Below are 23,721 nucleotides of genomic sequence, written 5' to 3' on the forward strand. Positions count from 1 at the left end.
TTTTTTTAAATCCCTTTTAAATCATTTACATTTTATAAGCACTCTACCTAATACCTTCCTTAAAAACTAGAGCTTTGATTATTCATATCCATATTTTATTTTTATTTTTTTTAAAGCTTTATTTATTTATTTTTAGAGAGGGGGAAGGGAGGGAGAAAGAGAGGGAAACGTCAGTGTGTGGTCGTCTCTCACATGCCCCCAACTGGAGACCTGGCCCACAACCCAGGCATGTGCCCCAACTGAGAGTCGAGCTGGCGACCCTTTGGTTCACAGGCTGGCACTCAATCCACTGAGCCACACCAGACAGGGCCATATCCATATTTTAAAAGATTACCAAATTATCTCATAAATTGTCATTATATCCTGGCAATCCTTTTCCCATTTATTCTATATATGTGTCTCTACATGTGAATATTTTTATACAATTATCAAAAACAGTGAATTCTGTACATTCTGAGTGGCAACTTGAATTGATATTTTGAGGCAATTGTAGATGATATTATTTATTATTTATCATATGTACCTTTTATTTCCTATTGCTGCCATAACAAACTACCTCAAATTGAGTGGCTGAAAACAATACAAATTGATTACATTTACAGTTTTGGAAATCAGAAATTCAGTTGGGTTTCACTGGGCTAAAATCAAGGTATCAATTTTGATCTTTGTGGAGACTCAAGGAGAGAATCTGTTCCCTTGCGTTTTCCAGCTTGGAGGCTGCCCAAACTCCTTGCTTTATGGCCCCCAGCCAGCAATTTCATCACTCTGAGCTCTGCTTCCATAATCACATCTCCTTCTCTGACTCTGATTCCCCTGCCTCCCTTTTTTTCACAAGGACACTTGTAGTTACATTAGTCTCACGTGCACAGTTTAGGATAATCTCCTGTCTCAACATCCTTAATCACATCTGCAAAGTCCTTTCTACCCTGTTGGTTAACATATTCACAGTTTCTGGTGATCAGTATGTAGATATCTTTGGCAGGGGGCATTCGCCGTCTACCATAATATCTATATATGTTCTTTTTTGGTCTTTTCTTATGTCTGTTATAAACATCAGAGACTGGTTTGTGACATTGAGCTGGAGTCGGCAATTTTTCTGAAGGCTAGAAGCCTGGGGCTGATTGTTTCATTCCTTTTACTCCCATCAGTAAAACCAAGCATGATCCTTCCTCCTATTTCTCCCTTTCTGTCCCTCCCTCCCTCCCTTCTTATTTATTGAACCATATTAAGTAAACATCTATTGATCATTTGCTGTTTGCCAGACTGTGAGTTAGACTCTGAGCTACAGAGATCAGTGGAGGAGAGAGACATATACCAATACTTACAACACTTTGTGGGTAGTACAATTTCTAGAAAAGAGCAAAGTAATATGGGACTACAGAGAAGGGACACCTAACCTCAGTGGAGGAAGGTAGGATCTGGAAAAACTTCCTAGAGAACCTAGTGCCTGAGCTCCTTTTAATGAAAAGTAGGAGGTTGAAGAGGAAGGAAGAGAAAGACATTCATTTCAGGCAGAGGAGACAGTATGAGCAAAATTTCAAAGGTAAAAAATAGTATGATATTTCAGGTCAGGAACTATGGGTCATTTATTTTTTGCTAAAACAAAGTTTGAGGCTAGGTGTAATAACAAATGTGTATAGATAAATAGACAAGGGCATTGTGTAGTTGATTAAGATTCTTACATTTTATTTTGTAAGGTGGAGGGAAACGTATTGCAGAAACTAAGCAAAGACCTTCAATTATGGCATTGTTGTAGGAGTGAAAGGGGCAATTTGAGAAATATTTAGAAAGTAAAATAGGCAGAACTTCTTGAATGATCATTGGAGAGGGAGAGAGGTATATCTGTAGGTGACTTCTGTGTTTTCAGTTTGAATGATTGATTGCCTGATGCCACCAAATGAATGAATTAGTAGAAGAGGGGCCAGATAGGAAGGAATGTAGGTAAGTTCAGTTTTGAGTATGTTGAGTTTGAGGTGTCTCTGGGTCAGTCTAGTTGATGGTGTCCAGCACGTTTGAAACTCGAGGCCAGCACTGTAGATACAGATTTGGAGATTATTGGCATTTATATAGTAGTTGACTTTTTCTTTTTATTTTAAGAATACGCTTATGAAAGCTGGGGACAGTGAGACAATGAAGAGCTTAGGATAGAAGAAGCAAAAGGAGAGAGCTTAGGAAGGGTTGCTGTGGCTCTCTAGAAATGTTATAGGGAAGAAATGAGCCCAGGTGGGGCTGCTGTTAGCTCACTGAAAAGTCCTAGTAAAGGCAGCCTGGAGACAGGTTCATGGGGTTAGCCCAGGGCGAGCTGCCACTGCACATTGCTCCCCTGGTTGCAGATCTCCTGGGAACCCTTCTAGTTCAGGACATGCAGGCCTGAAAGGGAAAAAAGATGTGGGCATACTCTGTAGAGAAAGAGTACGCTATAGTAGTTGAATTTAGAAGAGTAGGAAAGATACCCAAGAAAAGTGTTGTAGACCTAAAGAGTAATGGCCTGAGGGTAAAACTCTGACCTACCAGCATTTGAAGGTCTGTCAAAAGAAAAGAGTACACAAAAATACTCCTAGAAGCCAATGGAATAGAAACTTTAAGGATAGACGGGGGGGGGGGGGGGGGGTGGGTGGTGGTGTGTGTGTGTGTGTGTGTGTGTGTGTGTGTGTGTTCTTTAAGAATAGAAAAGGTTTGACTAGATTTGCAAATACCACAGAAGAGATGATTAAAATGTCTCCTAGAAGAGTGGTGAAAATTGTTTCAAAGCCAAGGGTAGATGGATTATCTTGATCTTGTATTTATCCTCTTGTTAAAAGTCACATGCATTTAAAATTTTTATAAAAATATGTCTTCTGAAAAAAATTTACACAGTGTGTATAAAATGCAAGTTCCCCTTGAATTTCATGCAGTCTATAGGCCTCCTTCCTGTCCTGCTCCTGAGCTGCACACACTCTAAGTCATTTCTTTTTTTTAAATTATATTTTGTTTATGCTATTACAGTTGTCCTAATCTTCCCTCTTTGCCCCCCTCCACCCAGACACCCCCGACTCTCAGGCAGTCCTCACACTGTTGTATGCATACATGTTCCTTGGCTACTCTGTTCCCTATGCTGCCCTTTACACCCCCATGGCTATTCTGTAACTACCTATTTGTACTTCTTAATCCTTTCACCTTTTTTGCCCATCCCCTACCCACCTCCCATCTGGCAACCTTCAAAATGTTGTCTGTATCTATGATTCTGTTTCTTTTCTGCCTGTTTGTTTGTTTTTTTTAGATTCAATTGTTGATAGTTATGTATTTATTGCCATTTTATTGTTTGTAGTTTCGATCATCTTCTTAAAGAAGCCTCTGTAACATTTCATATAATACTGGTTTAGTGGTAATGAACTCCTTTACTTTTTCTTGTCTGGGAAGCTCTTTATCTGTCCTTCAATTCTACATGATAGCTTTGTTGAATAGAGCAATCTTGTTTATAGGCCCTTGCTTTTCATCACTTTGACTATTTCTCACCAGTCCCATCTAGCCTGCAAAGTTTCTTTCGAGGAATCAGCTGGCAGTCTTATGGGAACTCCCTTGTAGGTAACTAACTGCTTTTTTCTTGCTGCTTTTAGGATTCTCTGTTTTTATTTAACCTTTGACATTTTAATTATGCTGTGTCTTGGTGTGGGCCTCTTTGGGTCCATCGAGCTTGGGACTCTCTGTGCTTCTTGGACTTGCATGTCTGTTTCCTTCACCAAATTAGGGAAGTTTTCCGTCATTATTTTTTCAAACAAACTTACAATTTCTTCTTCTCTCTCTTCTACTTCTGGCACCCCTATGATGCCAATGTTCGTATGCTTGAAGTTTTCCCAGAGGTCCTTTACACTATTTCATTTTTTTAAATTATTTTTTCTTCTTTCTATTCTGATTGGTATTTTTTTAACTGAGTGTATACCTTTTTTATTTTTAAATTATATTTTATTGATTATGCTATTACAGCTGTCCTAACTTTAACTTCTTAGTACGCCTCGACTCAGCACACCCCAGTCCCTCAGGCAATCCCTACACCATTGTTTGTGATCATAGATCATGCATAGGTTCTTTGGCTACTCCATTTCATATACTGTATTTTACATCTCCATGGCTATTCTGTAACTACCTATTTGTACTTCTTAATCCCCTCACCTTTTTTGCCCATCCCCTACCCACCTCCCACCTGGCAACCATCAAAATGCTCTCTGTATCCATTATTCTCTCTCTTTTCTTCTTGTTTGCTTTGTTTTTTAGATTCAATTGTAGATAGCTAAGTATTTTTGCCATTTTATTGTTCATGATTTTGACCTTCTTCCTTTTCTTAAAAAAGTCCCTTTTACATTTCATAAAACAATGGTTTGGTGATGATGAACTCATTTAGTTTTTTCTTATCTGGGAAGCTTTTTACCTGCCCTTCCATTCTAAATGATAGCTTTGCTGGGTAGAACAATCTTGGCTGTAGGTCTCTGCTTTTCCTGACTTTGAATATTTCTTGCCAATCCCTTCTAGCCTGCAAAGTTTCTTTTGAGAAGTGAACTGACATTCTTAATGAGAATTCCCCTGTAGATAACTAACTTCTTTTCTCTTGATGTTTTTAAGAGTTTCTCTTTATCTTTAACCTTTGGGCTTTTAATTATGATTTGTCTTGGAGGGGGCCTCTTTGCATCTATCATAATTGGGTCTCTCTGTGCTTCCCAGACTTGCATGTCTACTTCCTTCACCAAATTAGGGAGGCTTTCTTTCATTATTTTTTCAAATAGATTTCCAATTTCTTCCTCTTTTTCTCCTCCTTCTGGCACTCCCTATGAGGCAAATGTTGGACCTCTTGAAGTTGTTCCAGAGGCTGCTTATACTATCCTTTTTTTTTTTTTTTTTGGATTCTTCTTCTTCTTGTTGTTCTGATAGGTTGTTTTTTGCTTGCTTATGTTCCAAGTCATTGATTTGATTCTCAGCTTCATTCACCCTACTGCTATTTTCCTGTACATTGTTGTTGTTTTATTTAAAGATTTTTTTTTTTTTAATTTTTATAGAGAGAGGAAGGGAGGGAGAAAGAGAGGGAGAGAAACTTTTGTGTGTGAGATACACATCAATCCGTTGCTTCTCACATGCCCCCAACTGGGGACCTTGTCTGCAACCCAGGCACATACCCTGACTGGGAATAGAACCAGCAACCTTTTGATTTGCAGGTTGGTGCTCAAACCACTGAGCCAGGGGCTAACTTGTCCTTAATTTAATTAGTGTATCCTTAGGTCTGACTGGATCTTTTTTATGCTCTTGAGGTCCTCACTAAGTTTCTTGAGCATCCTTATAACTAGTGTTTTGAACTCAGCATCTGATAGATTGCTTATCTCAATATCATTTAGCTGTTTTTCTGGAGTTTTGGTCTGTTCTTTCATTTGAGCCAAGTTTCTTTGTTTCCTTCTTTTGTCAGCCTCCCTGTGTTTGTTTCTATGTATTAGGCAGAGCTGCTATGACTCACTGTCTTGGTAGTGTGGCCTAATGTTGTAGGTGTCCTGCAGGGTCCAGTGGCACAGCCTCCCCTATCACCCAAGCTGGGCACTCAAGGTGCATTGTCTGTGTAAGATGAATATACCTTCATCCTGTAGCTGAGCCTTCATTGCTGTTGGCAGTTAAATGGAATGATTTACCCAGGTCAGACAGCTACAAGAACTGACTGTGACCACTTACCACCAACCTCCACCCTCCGTGAAGGATCAGCTGTACAGAGGCAGGGTGGTGGTGCTCTGACATGGTCTGTAGGTATCCACTGGGTGTGTAGGAGTTGGGGTTTCCCAGGTGGTGCAGGCTAAGATCAGGCCCCACCTGTGTTTTTCCTGGAGCCACCCTACCTGAGTTATAAAGCAGTCTGAGATGCCTGCTGCTTGTGCTGGGCTTGGAGATTCCCAGGTGAAGCCAAGCTGTGCATTAGAATGGCTGCGCTATTGCTGAGCCTGTGGCTACTTAGCAAGAAATACAGGGACTGGGGGCTCACTGAGGCCAGCTGTTGCTCTTTTAAGAGGATTTAGGAAGTTGTGAAGCATGAACCAAGACCAGTCATTCACATGGAAAAGTGGCTTGGGTGGGGCCATAAGTTGGGTAGGACAGAATCTCTGGCATCTGCAGGGCAGGGCACACAGTGTTAGCCACTTTGATGGAGTCTCAGATATGGTACCAGCTTGCCAGCTCCATGGCTCTGTGGGGGGAGGGTCCAGAAAAGGGACAATGGCCTTTTTTTCTGTCCCCTAGCTCTCATCTTGATGCCTGACACTTCAGATTCTTCCTGTATGCCACTGGTGCCTTTTAAGCTGCTACCCCAGTGCTGCTGGAAGAAAGCTGCCCCTCCAGCTCTCGTCCTGATGCCAGACAATTTACTTTCTCCTTATACGTTTCTGATGCCTTTCAACCTGATGCCCCTATTCTGGAGCTTAGAGAGTGTGTGTGAGCAAGTTTGTGCACAGGTCCTTTAAGAGGAACTGCCTTGGACTCTAGCAGTCCCTGTCTTCCACCGCCTTAATCCCTGCTGGTCATTTTTTTTAAAGAGTTTTTAAAACTTATTTATTCACAGAGAGAGGAGAAGGGAGTGAGAAAGGGAAGGAGGGAAACATCAATATGTGAGACAAACACGGATTGGCTGCCTCTTACATGCCCCCAACTGGGGACCTGGCCCACAACCCATGCATGTGCCCTGACCTGGATTGAACCAGTCACCTTTTGGTTCACAGGCCAGCTCCCAATCTACTGAGCCACACCAGCCAGGGCTTCCTGCTGATTTTTATAGCCAGAAGTTATGGAGACTTATCTTTCTGACCCTAGAAACCTGGGCTGCGTGGTCTAGTGTGGGGCTGGGACCACTCATTCCTGAGATAACCCTCCCCATTTTAACTGCCACACATAGGTGTGGGACCAGCCTATTCAGCTCTGCGCCCCTCCTACCAGTCTTGATGTGGTTTCTTCTTTAATTTCGTAGTTGTAGGACTTCCATTCAGCTCATTTTGTGACAATTCTGAATGATGATTGTTCTATAGTTTAGTAGTATTTTTGATGTGGTTGTGTGAGTTGGCGAGCTGTGTTTACCTGTGCCACCATCTGGACTGGAAGTCCTTTAAATGAGCTTCCCCTAACCTTTTTGGCACCAGGGACCGAGTTCGTGAAAACAGCTTTTTCACAGACAGGAGTGGCAGGGGTGCTGGGGTGGTGGGACAGGAGGCAGAGCTCAGGTGGTAATGCGAGCAAAGCGTCCCTCGCTGGCCCGCCGCTCACCTGCTGCTGTGCTGCCCACTTCCTAACAGGCCACAGACTGGCACTGGTCCTCAGCCCAGATGTTGTGGACCTTTGCTTTAAATTATTTTTTTAATTGCATTTTCTTATCTTTAAGTTGCCATATTTACAGTCCATATGTTAGTACTTCGTGATAGTTTCCTATGTCATTAAATCCTCACAATTGTAGTTGTGTAGGACCTACAGATTTTGCACTCAATTAACAAATATTTATTGAGAAACTATCAGTTTTATACAAAATAGCTCATTTGATTCCTATAACAGTCTGACTAGTTGGATATTATTCTTTTACAAAATATTTTATCCATTTATTTTTAGAAGGAAGGGAATGGAGGGAGAAAGAGAGGGAAAGAAATATCAAAGATCAGTTGCCTCTCACATGCCCCCAATCAGGGACTTGGCCTGCAACTCAGACATGTGCCCTGACCAGGAATTGAACTGGCAACCTTTTGGTTTGTGGGATGATGCCCAACACACTGAACACCAGTCAGAGTGGATAGTATTCTTTATCGTCATTTTTCAAATTCAGAAACAAGGACTAGAAAGGTTAATAAACTAGGTTAAGGTGGTGGTTAATAAGATGAACCAGGATTCAGCTCCAGGGCAATATGATTATGAAGCGTGTGTTCTACCCAGTGTTGCACAGTTCTCAGAAATGAAGAAAATCCTTGTCCCATTATTTTATTCCTGTCGATTAACCACAGCCCAAGCGGTGTACTGTGAATCCTCCTTGCAGTGTGCTGAAGTGTGCAAAGCAGAGTGGGCTATCCTCTTGGACTGGTTACTTTTCTGTAGAAAATGTTGACAAATTAATTTGAAATAGGCAGAGATACTTTATTTTCTGAGATTAGAGGGAAGAAAGTGAAGATAAGGTAAGTTTCTAACAAGAAAAACTGCTCAGTGGGTACTACTGAGGCCTGTGCTGGGTAGGGAACATGAGTTCACAGAGATGTTAGTACAGCTGTGTGATCGATCTCCTACAGTGTTTAGTCTTTTGGATTTAAGAGTGGCTCATCGAGCGAGGACTGAACTTTTGACTGACAAGTACATGAAAAGATAAGTAGTGCAAAGAACCAGATTACTCATGGGAAAAATAACTCAGATGTTTAGTCATGAAGCCCAGTCTGGGTTAGAAAGGAAGAGATGTCTTGAGGGGCCCAGTGGTCTGATAAAGTAGAACAATTAAAAAAGTAGAGGGCACTATAAGGTTGAAGAATTGGTATAAGGGGAACATTGACAGAATAGAAAGTTCAGTCAGTGGCTGGGATTCCAGTTTGCTGGTCCTGAGGTAGTGTAGTTCAACTGATGACAGACTCCTAGCTGTGGCCCTGGCAGTGGGTAGCAAAAATAGAGTTGAAGGGAAAGTAATCTGAGTTAAGGAGTTCCATGTATTTCAAGGCTAAATTTATTAAGGGGTCATATAGATAAACCTTACAATCTTCTGGCATTATGGTAGAAGTTGGGATGGAGACAGATACTGGGAGCCACGTTTCAAAGTCCTCAATGAATAAAAAAAAGGGTGATTTAAAAAATCAGTAGATACCAGTGACCCGAAGACTATAGGCTAAAGATGTCAGGAGTCTCAAAGGATTATGACTTTTACATAAAAGGGAGAGCTACTGCTAAGTGAGTCTGGAGAGTGCCAATTCCCCTGGTCATAGTTCCTTATATGGGCAAGTGAATGTCTGGGGGAGGGTCAGTATAGAGGGGATAGAGATAGCACGGTCCTCAAGGCAGAGCCAGGTTTACTTTAGAAAGCATTCTGTGGAAGGTCTAGGGTGTAGGGAAGGATTGGGATGGGGGGTGAAGTCAGTTAAGGCAGAAACAGGAATAAGAAAGTGTAAAGGAGGGGGTGGGGATGAGCGTAGGAAAGACCAGCAAATAAGGACCTCAACATGAGAACAAGGGAGAAGCATGCTATTTGATCAGTGCCCAAAGGTAACAGCATTGGTGGACATGGTTAGACAGCGCTTTGGCACAAGGCGTTTTGGTGCTGGGACTGGTTAAAGGTCCTAGATCGTGTTGGTCTGATCATATTTCTTAAAAAAATTTTTTATTGTATTGCTTTTTTTCATTTCCATTTATCCCCTTTATACCCACTCAGCCCCCCTCCCCAGTCACCATACTGTTGACCATGTCCATGAGTCCTTTTTGATCTTATTTCTAATATATACTACTAATGTGATTTGGATTTAAGAGTGGGAAGGGCGGATAAGATCATTGAGCCAGGGCTGAAATTTTGACTGATAAGTACAGGAAAAGGGAGGTGTGTGTGTAGATAAATAAATATAAAATTGACTGCTGATGAAAGCAATCAATAGGCAACAACCTATTGCAGAAGTGTACTTTGTGGCAGGCAGCTATGACTGGTAGACTACAATGACTTCAGTTCCTTTTGTTTTTGTACCATGTTGCTTTGCAGTCTTCAATTAGGTAGAAAAAGGAGGAGGAGCAAAATAAGAGGAGAGGAGAGTTAAAAATAAGGAGAGATGGAAAAAAGCTTAGTAACTAATGACACCCAGAGAAACAGAGCAAAGTACAGTCAATCATAATGCCAAGTACAAACAGATAAAAGGGAAGAATTGTTAGAGAGAAATGTATCCTCTCTAGCAATGTAATGCAGTACAAAAGATAGAAACAGACATGATAGAACTGATTCAGAAGCAAGGTGTTGAAGTTAAGCCCAAAGATGAAATACTTTCATCTCCCGAGCCTTTGTTTTACGGTGGCCTTCTCTACTTACGTAGGCAAAACAGCAGTCCTTACCGTGCCACCCTTCCAGAGATGGGCCTGCCTTTCAAAGGAGCAGTAGCAGTACCGTGAGCAAACTGTTTAGGGGATTATGTGTACTCCAAATGAAGCCTGTAGAAAAAGCCACAGAATGTTTTTATTTTCTTTACCTACCTTTCTGCTGCTATATCTTAGTTTTAAATGTCAACTCTACCTTTTAGGAAAACACCTAATCTTAAGTAATTTTATTTGCTCATGAAAGCATTTTAGCTTTTTTTATTAACATTACGTGCCAGGTAGCTTTTTACTGAGAACATCTCACATAAAATAGAGTCTAGGTGCTCCTATTTAGATGTGTGCATGGTATGATGTTATTTAACAGTCTTATGTGACTCAGAATCTGAAAATAACTTAATTGCTACCCTTTAAGACACTTGTAATCATATAAGGTAGAGAGACCATTGTTCTGTCCCACTGACATTACTCTGTGTGTGATTTTTAGCATTTTTTTTTTAACTAACCCTGTCTTAACTCCAAGCTTTAAGTCCCTTCTTCCCCGACACTAGGACCACTGGAATCCCACCTGCATACCTCACCCTCTACAGCAAATTCTGATGTTAAGTAGGAGGGAATTAAACATCTATGTAATTCTACAGTTTAGCACCCAGCATCATCATACTTACTATTGCCACATAAGATCACCTGCCCTAATTCCAATGTATGAATTTTCTTTTTTTTATCTTAGCCAAGTACCAAATTTTGTAGCCTGACTGATACTCCAGTCCTTTTAACAGTGAGGCCCTGAGGGGGTGGGTGGAGGTAGAAAAGGGTATGGGGGGATAAATGGTGATGGAAAAAAAAATGGGTACATTTAAAAAAAGAGAGAGAGAGTGAGGCTCTGACCCTGGCTGGGTGGCTCTGTCGGTTGGAACGTCGTCCTGTCCACCAAGAGGCTGTCTATTCAGTTCCCTGTCAGGGCACGCGCTTAGGTTGTGGGCTTGACCCCTAGTCAGAGCACATGTGGGAGGCAACTGATCAATGTTTTCTCTCACATTAATGTTTCTCTCTCTCTCTCTCTCTCTCTCTCTCTCTTTCAAGCCAATGAACATACCCTTGGGTGATAATTAAAAAAAAAAAAAGAATAAGGCTGTGGTTTGCTTTTGCTTTTCCTCTTGCCACCCAAGTTAACTCCTGCTTCTGAACTGTGGATGTAGCAGCCTGCTATTTGCTGACAGACTAACCTACCAATTGGTCTGAATTTCTGTATGTTTGCTGTTTCTGAATTTTCTGTAGATGGGATTCTGTCTAACTGGATGTTCTTTTACTTCATGTTAGACTTTTTAAAAATTAAATTTATTGGGGTAACATTGGTTAATAGCTTTATATAATTTTCAGATGTACAACATTATAATTCGACATCTGTATACTCTATTGTGTGCTCACCACACAAAGTCTAGTTTTCATCACATTGGACTTCTTGATGCTGATTGTTGACCACTTGTTACTGTAATCTCCCAACATGGCCTACAGTTCCACTTGTCAAATTGATTTTCTTTGAATGCTTTGGTCTGGATCCGTGCCCTGGCAAAAACTATAATGGGTTAGCTACTACAGTTTAATGGATGCTGGCAGAAGTCAGGAGACTCATGGGTCAGAGACAATGGACTTTATTATTCAGGACACAGCAAGAAGTATGAGTTTCATTCGTGTTGGTTCCCATTGCCCTTCTAGTCCCACAGGGCCTTTGCACAGGTGGGCCCAGGTGGATGCCATACACACAGTAGGTTTGCACTACAGCTGAGAAGGGTGAGTATAAGGAACATGATTTTTTATAACATTGTAAGCGAATCTGTCTAACCTTTGCCTCACAGGGAGATATTGTCTTTATTACACAGAACAGCAAACAAATCTGCTCTTTGTCCCAGAGGGACACACTATCTTTGTCTTTCAAGGTTGTGTGCTATACAAAAATCTTTGAAAAGACAGACCCAAACAAAATCTGTCAGTAGGTCTGACATAAGACCCATGGAGAACTATCTCCCAACAGCCCCGTGTACCTGCCCACTTTTAGTACATATCTGCCAAACCTGCCTTGCTTTGCTGCATTTTTAAAACTCTCTTTATGGACAGTTTTCTCATGCTGCTACCTTTCTTTTGATTAAGGAAGTTTGGATTCCATCTTCTAAGATGGCTTTTTTGACATAATTATAATTTTGTTCAGTTGCTTGTTTGTATGCATTTTACAGCCCATGACATTCTGCTGTTGTGCACCTATCATGGCCGGACTTAGTATGCAGTGTCCTTTTCCTCCTTCCATCCTGAGTGCTAAATTGTATTGGTTCCTGTGCCTAAGGCAAACTGGTATAGACTTTAGAAGCCCTTGAGATACCCAAGAATATTTTATATGCAGACAAGATGCTGAGACAAGGACTCTCAAAATTCTTTGAGGGGCAGTGGGTACTGCAGTTCCTAATGCCCACAAAACAGAGCTGTTCTATCCTCTGTAGGAATGTGTTGCTCCCTGCCCCCATCGCAGTTTCTAAGCCCAACTACTTCTGATTTCTCCTCTTTTCTTTCTCTCCACTTCATTTCTTTCTTGTTATTCCTGCCTCCTGTTGCTTTTCCCACATTCAACTCTTGTATAAAATGTTTGACCACTTTGGCCATTGCCAGTTAGAATGTTTCTTTCTTTACAAAGGCAAACCAGTCATAAAAATGAGAGGAGTTTGCAATTATCCTTGTCTCTTGAATAAATAAGCACTCAATGTATGCTTAATAAACGAGTACTTTTGCATAATTGTTTTCATTAGCATTGTATTATTTGGAGCTTCTGGGTAGACTTAATGGTGATTAACGTCTTTGTTTAAAAATGATGTTCAGTGATGACTGCTTTTTAGACAGAGGTTTAATTTTTTTCCTTTTTCTTTTGAAATTTGGCTCTTTCTGAGTTCAGGCAATTTTTGGCTATTTGTAGTGGTATTGAACTTTAATGAATGTAATATTCATATGGATTTATATTTTAATATGTAAACATTTAAAGTGTTAACACTTCATATTTCTTGTTATTATGCATCCTACAGTGATTCTTTTAATGCTGTTTATTGTAGCTCTTCTTCCCTTAGAATCTGGGAGAATTTTTCTGAAAAAACTGTTGCATTATAAAACTGTAAACTTACATTAACGATGAAAATGGAACTGTCCTTCAAATGTATATATTATTACAAGATTTGTACAGACATGTAGACCAATGGAATAGATAGTCCAGAAATAACCCTCACATACCATATGGCCAAATGATTATCAAAAAATGTGCTAAGACTATTCAGTGGAGAAAAGACAGTTTTTTCAACAAATGGTGATGGAAAAACTGGATATCCACTTGCAAAAAAATCAAGTTCGATCCATACCTAACATCATATACAAAAATTAACTCACAATAGATAAGAAGCCTAAACATAAGAGCTGAAACTACAAAATTCTTAGAAGAAAACACAGGGTGCTTCATGACATTAGATGTGACAATACTTCTTGGATGTGACATCGAAAGCACAGGCAATAAAAAAAATAGATAAGTCATAATGCATCAAAATTAAGAATTTTGTACATCAAGAACACTGTTGCCCTGACTGGTGTGGCTCAGTTGTTTGGGTGTCATCCCACAAAGTAAAAGTCTCCAGTTTTATTCCCCGATCAGGGCACACGCCTGGGTTGTGGGTTCAGTCCCCGGATGGGGCATGTATGAGAGGCAACTGACTGATGTTTCTTTCTTTCTTCAAAGTTTCCCTCCCTTCCCCTCTCTCTAAAAATAAATTTTAAAAAATGTTTTCTAAAAAGAAACACTCAAAAGAGTGAAAGACAACCCACAAAATAGAGAAAATATTTTCAGATCATGTATCTGGTAAATCATATATCCAGAATATGCATATATCTACAACTCCATGGCAAAAGATAGTGCATCCCTGTATTTATTAACATGGAAAGATGGTCATATTGTTGAATTTTTTTAAGTGTTCTAAAACAGCAATAAGTAGTATTGGGGAGTAAAAGTGAGGAGATAGAGAAAGTGGGGAGAGCAGTTCAGGGAGAAAAAGACTGGTGGTTTTTTAAGAGGAAATATTTTTTAAGGGTAGGTACTTTTGGTCTATAAGCAGGGAAAGGAGATGTACCAGGAGATTTCTGGGAAAGGTTTTCTTGCTGTTAAGGGTCATATATCAGAATACATTGTCTTATTGTCTTCTAATGACTGTTGGGCCCGAATGTAGCACCTTGAACTATGCAGCCATTTTACAACCATGAAGAAAACCAGGCCTAGGATGCAGTAGCTGCTCAGTACAGTAGAATGGAGAAATGGCTGGAAGCTGGGCCCTTGATAATACACTTGATGTGCTGGTTATATTGGGCACAGAGTATTTCCCTCCAGACTTTTTAAAATGTAAGATAACTTATTTCCTTACTGAATTAAGCCAATTTGAATTGGGGTTCTGTTATTTGTGGTCAGAAACATCCTAGCTGATATGAAGCATTTCAGGTATGGAAACCGTTCCCACAGAATTAGCTTTTTTAGTTTGCGCAGGTTAACTTAAGCTTGAGTCAGACTTAGGTTAGGTGTCACAGTGGTGTCATTTTACCTTTTACTCAGAATTTCCTGGATGCTTTTATGGGCCTGCTTTTGATGTCGTCATGTTTAATATTCTAGAACTGTAAAGTATGCACAATTGACTGGAAATGAATACAAAGGGTTATTTATATGGCACTTTTATACTTGGCAAAGTATTTGCTATTTTCCTTATGCTTATACATTTTTGAAAATTCCAGGAATTGTACATGAAAAATAAAAAAGAAACTTAACATTTTAAATCAATTCTTTAATTATATTTATTTTAAGAGAATTTTGGAAGATTTTAATAGAGTATTTATCTATTAGGATGCTTTTGTTTGCCAATAACCAAGAAAACCCAATTTAAACTGGATTTATGTTAAAAGGAATTTATTGGCTAATATAACTAAAAAGCTAAAGCTGTATTGTATTTTAGGTAAAGCTTGATCCAGCAGCTTAATTGTATCACCGAAGATTCAGTTTCCTCCTGCCTTTTTATTCTTTTTATAATTCCATGGTATCAGCTTTATTCTTGTATTTGCTCCTCCCATGGTGTTAGAAATGCTCAGCAACCATTTAGGCTGTGTGCTTTCTTCATTTGTGTCCAGCAGGGGGAGTTTTTCCAATTTTTCATTCTCTAACTTTGGAAATGAAGTCACAGGTTTTACTCTGAATGCAATTTAGGTCATAAGCCTATCTCTCAGTCATTGGAGTAAAGCTCTGGCTGGTGTGGCTCAGTGGATTCAGTGCTGGCCTAAGAAATGAATGGTCACTGGTTTGGTTCCCAGTCAGGGCACACACCTGGGTTATGGCCAGGTCCCCAGTTGCAGATGCGAAATGTAACTGATTGATGTTTCTCTCCCTCTCTTTCTTCCCCCCGTCCCCTCTCTCTAAAAAAATAAATACAATCTTTAAAAAAAGATCGTAGCAAGGAGGATGGAAATATGTCTACTGGCTTAAACTACTGATGTCTCCCCTAGAGGTAAGAGTGAGGTTATGCTGATTACATGCTGATGTATGTGGAGTCAGTGTAGCCTACAACCCCCATTGTACAGGGAATAGAAAATATCCTTAGATATTGTTTCTTTGTTTCTGTTTCAATGTTATATATATATTTTTTCCTGTTTTTGTCTCATTAGCAAATTGTTTGCAACAGAAAACTATTTGGCAGCTATTAATGCATACAACTTAGCCATAAGACTAAATAATAAGATTCCACTATTATATCTGAATCGGGCTGCTTGTCACCTAAAATTAAAAAACTTACACAAGGCCATTGAAGATTCTTCTAAGGTATATATATCTATTTATTTATATATGGTACTTTAAAATTGTTATCCTCCTATGTATTGGTTTAAATGATGCCCTTACTTTTTATATGTTAATAAATAATTGAAGATTATTTAAATAGTAAAAGATTTTAAGAATCGTCTTGCTTATTACATCCCCCTCCCCCCATGGATAAGGAACTGGTGTCTCTTGAGACTTCAAGTTAGATTGGAAGTTTCCTATCAATTGCTACTGTGTTGCCTTGATATATCAGTTGAAATTCACAAGGAAATGAGTAAATTGTTGTTAGTTTGTGCTCACCTTTTTTCTTATTAAAATTTTGCACACATAATGCAAGGTAGAAGAAAGAACACTTGATATCACTACAACCTGCACAGGAAAAGGCTATCTCAATAATTTTTTTCCATTTTCAGAGTAACCTATATCATAATTTTCATTACTAATATCATGTAATTATTTTAAACTGCTAGTTTTTTCTTTTTTTCATATCACAGTAACTTGTTTTAAGGGAGAATCACATGCTAAATCTCTTGGGTGGCTCCTTGAGATTAAGGATGTAGAGGAAACAACCAAGTCCTCACACTTTGATTTATTTAGCTACCAAACATGTGATTTTTTAAAATTTAGTTTTCCTTTTGCTAGTGCAACTTTGTTGCATAAACAAATATTTATTGAATAAATGAATAAACAGTCCTTTAATTTGAATATAAAAAGTACAAATGCTATTTAATCATTCTTGCTAGTAAGGGTAAATCTTTAGAGGTTTCAAATGATAAACCAAATCATAACTTTGGGGGAGAGGGTATGAAGAATTGAAAAATTCCTTATTTTTTTTAACATCAGTATATATATTTAAATTCCTGTGCTAGCTAAGCCAAAAGTTCAGGTAGGTGAGGGTTTAGGGCTTGTCTTTTTCTTAACTTTACTTTTTATTTTTATTTATTTACTTTTCCATCACCATTTGAGGCTTGTTTTAAAATTAAGGCTTTTACCATGTTTCTGTTCAAATTTAAATTAGAATGTTCTGTCTTTCTCTCTCTCTTTTTTTTTTTGTAAGGCCCTAGAATTGTTGACACCGCCTGTGGCAGACAATGCTAATGCAAGAATGAAGGCACATGTACGACGTGGTACAGCATTCTGTCAACTAGAGCTGTATGTAGAAGGTAAGAAAATGATAGAAATGTTTTAAGTTCCATATTACACTTTGAAAAAAAAATCCCATTGGGATTATTTAAAATCATACTTTTTAGGGCTCTATTATTTTATATTTTAGCACTTAATTTATTCTTTGTAACTTACCTGACAAAAATTATTGTAGAAGGGAGTTAGAACAAGATATAAACAGGTTTACATCTAGGAAAATGCTGTGCTATCAGCTTTTCCATGAAAAGATGTGTGATAAAGGATATAAACGAGTCACATAAGTTGTAATGGAAATTTTAAAATGAGCTTCTTTGGACACACACACGCTCAGAAATCTACCACAATGTGGGATCATTGCTTATATGTGTAACACTGTACTAAGGTTTGTAGGTAAGCCCTATGTCTATAGAAGCCATCTAGCACTTATTTAATTGCTATTGTTTTACATTTCTAATGTATTTAGGGACTATTTGTGGTTAACTACTCATGTTGCTCCAAAGGCAAAATGTTGGAGTAGCCAGAGTCTTATCTTCAGCTCTCCCTTTTGCATACCTCTCCCAGATGCCTTTCTAGCTTCCCTGCATTCAAGGCCTAATGGGCTCTAGCCTTTAAAAGTTTTATTATTTCTGACTTCATTTTTAAACTTGTTTCTGCCATTTTTAAGAGATCTTCCTAACCAAAATATCCAAATTAGGTTTAAATGTCCCATTTTTTTTTAGTACCTTCATCTAGCTTCATGAAGATAAAAAATACCAAGTAGGAATGCAACATTGTAAAACCATCTTTACAAATTATAATAGCGTCAGACTTTTTTGAGCTAAAGATGAGAAAATGAAGGGTTGGAGAAGACAGGACTTACCTGAAGTGGTATGGCAGATCAATAGCACTTAACTTGTTTCCTTCCTCCCAAAAAAATTGTTCCAACTGCCTTATTGGTAAAGATTTAGATTTGGATATATATATATAATTTTAAATATTTTATTTACTTATTTACTTATTTTATTAGAGATAAGGGAAAGGAAGATGAAAGAGAGGGAGAGAAACATAGACTGGTCACCTCCCCCGCACCCCCAGTGCGGGGCAGGCGGGTTGCGGCCCTGACCAGGAATCATCTGCAACCTTTTGCTTTGTGGGGACAATGCTCAACCGAGCCACACTAGTCATGGCCTCAGTCGTATTTTTCCCAGCCCCTTCACAATGCTTTCCTTCTTAACCAATTTTCCTTAAAGGAATTCTGTAGATATCATAACTACAGAAAAATCCCACAAACTACAGTTTATGGATTATATTCGTTATATGAGTTTTATAGATTCTGTTCATGCTTTACTAAGTTTAAGGTCTTAGTATATTTGTTCTTGAATTTAAAATAACTGCTTCTTACTGGGTCTTGAATGAACTCATTATACTTATTTCTGAAATCACTGAAATATGTCTGCAGTCTCTCAGAGATGCTACCCTATGTGTGAAGATAGGACTCTTATTTTAATCCTGGTAGTGGTCCTGAACCCTGTTCTCAGATGTTATTTTTATTTTTAAAAAATATTGTATAGATAACGCAAGTAAGTATTTATGAAATACTTTTATTGATCATTATTGCTATATAAAATATAGGCCTACAGGATTATGAAGCTGCACTTAAGATTGACCCATCCAACATAATTGTACAAAATGATGCTGAGAAGATTCGGAATATAATTCAAGGAACAGAGCTAAAATCCTAATCTTAATGACTACTGGAAGCAACTAGGTATTGTAATGGGTATTGTTTTAAGTTTTTCAAAAATAACTGAAGGCATTGGGCATCTTTGTACATATTATGGCTGATTGTGCAGAATCACTTCATTTTAGTGCTCTAGTTCTGTGGAGGGAAAATATTATAAATCTATAGAAAATAATATGTTTGAGTTGAATGGCTTCTGAATAAGTAAATCAAAATAAGAATAATCTCATTTAGTTCTTTGCTTCTTTATATTAATATGTAATTTAATTATATACTTTTGTTACTAAATTCAGCTTGCTCATATAACTAACAAAGTACTTGTTGGTGTGATGATTACTAGGACACTTACTGATTCATTTTTAACAGGGTAGAATTTCAAAATAAAAAGATTGTGCTTGTAAAGCATTTTTGTTTGTATTAAATATGCTATTTAATTGTCTGACTGGTTGACCTTGGTATAATCAATACTGATGTGTTTGTGTAGTTTCCAAGTGCACAGAACCATTTTTGTTGTTTTTTTCTTTAATATGTCTCCACCACCTGTTGCTTGAGGTTACATCAGTTCAACCTAGTAAAACAACTGTTTGGAAAACCTTATTTTCAATTTCAAACACTACCTGGTGAAGGTAAGTTCTCTAATACCCAGGAAAAGCAAAAGGTGGAATGTTAACTTTGAATGTTATGTCATTGGCATTGGATTGCACCATTTGTGCTGTATCAATGTCATGATGCAAGCTTTAAGCAAAAACAGTACAGCTTCCCTTTTACATACAGTCGTTGTCACAATTCTCTGATCCTGTTGTTACCGGAAAGGGTACCTGGCCCTGAGTGGTTCTGCCTAGAGCTGGCCGGTAGTGGGTGGGTTCTTGGCTTCATGCAGGAAAGATTTCCCAATAGGAGTTCAAGTGATTTTAGAGGATGTTTATCAAAGCTGAGGACAGTGAAACAAGGAAGGGCCTAGGATAGAAGAAGCAACAGGAGAGGGACTAGGTGGAGAAATAAGCCTAGGCTGGGCTGCTTTGGCTAAGAAGTCAGAGAAAATGGGGCCTCTGGGACGGCTCAGCAGGTTTGCCTGGAATGAGTGGTGGCTGCCCATTGCTCCCCTGGTTGCAAGCCTCATGGGAGTCCTTTAGAGTTCAGCAGGCGCAGGCCTATGGGGGAAGAAGAAGGGTAAGGGAAAAGCACAGGCTGCTCTTGGGAAGGAGAGTGTGCCTCTAGAACCTTCCTTTTGGTGGTTTTCAAAGACTGAGGGTTTAGGGGAGGTCTTGGGGATGATCTCAGCTTTATGCTGATGTACCAAAATGAGATTTAGTCCATTATCTTCATCTGTCCTTGGGTGTGGCTGGCAAACAGCACTAATTGGATTTCTGCTATCTATCTCCCAGAGCAGGGTGATTTAACCTATTTACCCTCTGGTTGGGGAGAAGGGTAAATCATTTACTCTTAAGTGTCCTTGGTTTCAGAAGATGGGATTTAGTGATTTACTAGATGACTTTTAAACTGCTTGGCTGTTACCTGTCTTAGTTTCCCTCTTCCACTCGTCCTGGCTTAGTAGCCTGTTGTGCAATATTTAGATTTTTAGGAAAACAAATCTGGGAAAAGTTTTTATAGTCTTTAATCATCTGGTGTCATTCAAGTGAATTATAAAACAGCTTTTTTTTAAGGCAATATTTTTTGACTGTATAAGAGATCCTAGCTCAGCAACCTTGAAATTTTAATTCCTTTAGGAAACTTTCTATAGCAGTCCTGTCCAGTTATCAGTCTTTCCGATGCAGCAGGATTGTTTTTTTCTTACAATCAGCTCTGGTTTGTTTGCTTGTTTGCTTTTTATTTTTCCACTCGTCCTGGCTTAGTAGCCTGTTGTGCAATATTTAGATTTTATAAATGAGCAAAATAAAGGTAGGCCTTTTTTGTCAAAATACCATTTTGACATTCAAAATATTTTGGCCAACTTAGTTTTTCCTCTGGCTCTTCCTATTACCATCCCAATCAGAAAACAAAAGATTGCCCATTAGCTGGAGGAGGTAGAGTGGAAAGTCTTCAATAGTTAGTTATTAATATTTTTGACCTTTTCCTCTAAATAAAGTGTTAATTTAAATGCAACAGGTACTCATTTGTATCCATGAAATGTCTGACCTCTTATTGAACCTCATACGGTTTCCAATGGACTTTTGGTTTCCATTGATATGGTGGGTGATAGAGCTAAACTATTGATGAAGATATTTTCATTCCCTTTGTGATTAAAAACATACCTCGCAAATAATAGCGCTATTGTTAAAGCCTGTGAATAAAAGAAAAAATTGTTATGGTTGTTCATTTTTTCATATGCCAGTTGTTTGATTGAAATTAGTTTAAAAATGCTAAGTAGATAAAAAATTGAATGTAGCCCTGCCTGGTGTGGCTCAGTGGATTGAGCACTGGCCTGCAAACCAAAGGATTGCTGGTTCAATTCCCAGTCAGGGCACATGCCTGGGTTGTGGACTGGGTCCCCAGTTGCAGGTGCAAAAGGAAGTTGATTAATGTTTTTCTCCCTCTCCTTTTCCTTCCTTCCCCTCTGTCTAAAAATAAATAAATAAAATATTTAAAAAAAATTAAATGTAGCCTTTACATAAATGTAAACTGGAGAGATCTTTAATCCCCCACTACTGTGTGATGACCAGTATATATTATGGGGGACTCAAATGTTGGAAAAATTTTAGCTTCAGGTAATAGCTATTAAGCTTAGTAATCAATGTATGTAAAAAGCTATTGTTACAGGAACCGAAGGTATGACCCACCTTGGCTCCAGGAGACCATAAGCAGTTCCACCTGTGTGCTTCAGGAGGCCTGCAAGCAATCAGGATGGTATCCGAGCCATTGTGCTCCAGAGTGAGACTCCCACAGCCAGGGGCACAGATAAAGACCACCACCCAGGGCACAGATAAAGAAAGCTGAAGGTTTTATCTGGTTAACTTTTTCCCTGAATTCCAAACCTCTTACCTACACTTTTCTTCTCCTTATAAAAAGGGGTGGTTTAAAATGGAATTTAAGACAGTCTGTTAGGATACAAATCCAAAGTCTTCTCAGATCGCTGGCCATCTGAATAAAGTGCCCATAAAGATACAATCCCTGTCTCTGCTTATTGGGTCTGGTAGGTGACAGGCAGCATGAACACCAGCTTTTCCGGTTTCATATTGTGTACACGATTATTTAAGAAAATTTGGGGCAGTCCGTTTGGAAGGGAAGAGTGAGGAATTTCTCGAAGCAACTTGGGGACTAACAATGGACACCCAGATGGACACCCAGATGGACGTCCAAGAACCAGAGCAGCAGCCAATGATATATATCTGTGGAGAATGTCACACAGAAAATGAAATAAAATCCAGGGATCCAGTTAGATACAGATAATGTGGATACAGAATAATGTACAAGAAAAGGACTAAAAGATTGGTAGTTTTTGATGCTCAGTGAGACATGGAATTCAGAGAGATAGCAGCTAATTTAAAATAAAAGATAAAAGTTAATTTCACTTGCCACAAATTAATCACCTACAGTGAAGGGGAAAATGGTTTGTACAGTTTACGTAGAGAAAAATCTAGTACATTCAAATTCTGTTGCATTATTTGCCTCAAAACCTTGTGTAGTACCTCAATTTTTGCTGTTTTAGAGGAAATGAACAAAACCACTTTTTCTTCTTGCTTTGCCATTACCAAATAACAAATTTGGGTGTATCTTAAAGAATTTCATGAGGCTGCAGAGTTTACACTGTTTGCTCACATCAAGACATATTTGTAAATAGAAGATCAGGCTTTTCTGATCCCTTAGTGACTCACAAGATTATTCTTCCTAATTAATGTTAATATCCTGAACCTAAAATCAAAAAGGAAAATTAGGTACAGTGACAGTAACAGCTTTCTGGTAAAAGCAAAAACCCTCTTTGGGTTTCTTTTGGTTAGGGAAAACAGGTAGTAATGTAGGTCTTCTGTAAAAGTGAAGTGGTGTAATGCAAACTTATAGAAAGTGGAGGATACTCTTCATTTTATAACATTTCAGCTTATGAAAGTTTCATAGAAATACTCTACTCTTGGACTGCAGGGGAAGCCTGTATCAAACTAGCTGCATTTATAAAAGTATACCCCATTCTCTCACATCTTTGTACTTTCATACATTCTGTTCCTTTTGCTTAGACTGACCTTTCATTTGGCTTTACCTTCTCCAGGATACTTCTTCTAATCTCTTTGGTCTCATTTTTTAAAAAATCTTTTTTAAAGAGAAAGAAACATCAATTTGTTGTTCCACTTATTGATGCATTCATTGGTTGACTCTTTTATGTGCCCTGACTGGGGATCGAACCTGCAGCCTTAGTGTATCCGGACGATGCCCCAACCAACTGAGCTACTTGGCCAGCGTCTCATTTTGAGCAATTCTGTCTGTATGTCTAAAAGACCTTTTGTATACTTTACATTGCATAAACTATCACATATTATTAATTTGCCAATCTCTCCTGAAATATTATTCACTGAAACAATAAATATTTTTATTTTTGTTACATTTGCATAGTATAGTGTCTGCCATAAGTAGGTATTTAATAGCTATTCGCTGAATGAATGAATAACAAATCTTCTCTTCCACAAGTCTGGCAGAGGGAACTAACATTTCCCCAGGTTCAAAGACATTACTTGAAATAACACAAAAGTGGGAAAACTGGTCAGAGTCTCCCTTATTTTAATCTTTTTTCTTAGAGCTCCTGTATTCCTTTTTCTTGATAAATATACTCAGTGGACAAGTGAGATCATGAAGGTTTTTTGATGCTTGGGAAGTACATGTAATAAATAAGGCTAGGATGTACACAAATGCTTCTACCTTTTAAGCAGCCATTCTGGACACTTTTGTATTTAAGAAGTCAGTTTCAGCCCTGGCTGGTGGCTTAGCTGGGTGGAGTGTCATCCTATACACCAAAAAAGGTTGCGGGTTCCATCCCTAATGA

At 38.7% G+C, this 23,721-nt stretch overlaps 1 protein-coding gene and 1 pseudogene across 2 annotated transcripts in view; both read left to right on the plus strand.

The window, feature by feature from the left end:
* DNAAF4 (dynein axonemal assembly factor 4) overlaps positions 1–18,756 on the plus strand; it is a 38,686-nt gene extending 19,930 nt beyond the window's left edge. Inside the window, exons 7-9 of one of the 2 annotated variants that reach the window (XM_054564680.1) lie at positions 15,742–15,895; positions 16,950–17,055; positions 18,647–18,756. In XM_054564680.1, coding sequence (XP_054420655.1) covers positions 15,742–15,895; positions 16,950–17,055; positions 18,647–18,756 — 370 coding nt within the window. The remainder of the gene's footprint in view (positions 1–15,741; positions 15,896–16,949; positions 17,056–18,646) is intronic. The other variant, XM_054564681.1, reaches the window with a different exon arrangement.
* Positions 18,757–22,028: 3,272 nt separating this feature from the next.
* Positions 22,029–22,205, plus strand: LOC129063600 (DNA-directed RNA polymerases I, II, and III subunit RPABC4-like; annotated as a pseudogene).
* Positions 22,206–23,721: the final 1,516 nt, after the last annotated feature.

The sequence above is a fragment of the Pteronotus mesoamericanus genome, unplaced genomic scaffold (genome assembly GCF_021234165.1).
Source record: "Pteronotus mesoamericanus isolate MK-2021 breed Mesoamerican mustached bat unplaced genomic scaffold, CSHL_Meso_final contig_164, whole genome shotgun sequence".
NCBI lineage: Eukaryota > Metazoa > Chordata > Mammalia > Chiroptera > Mormoopidae > Pteronotus > Pteronotus mesoamericanus.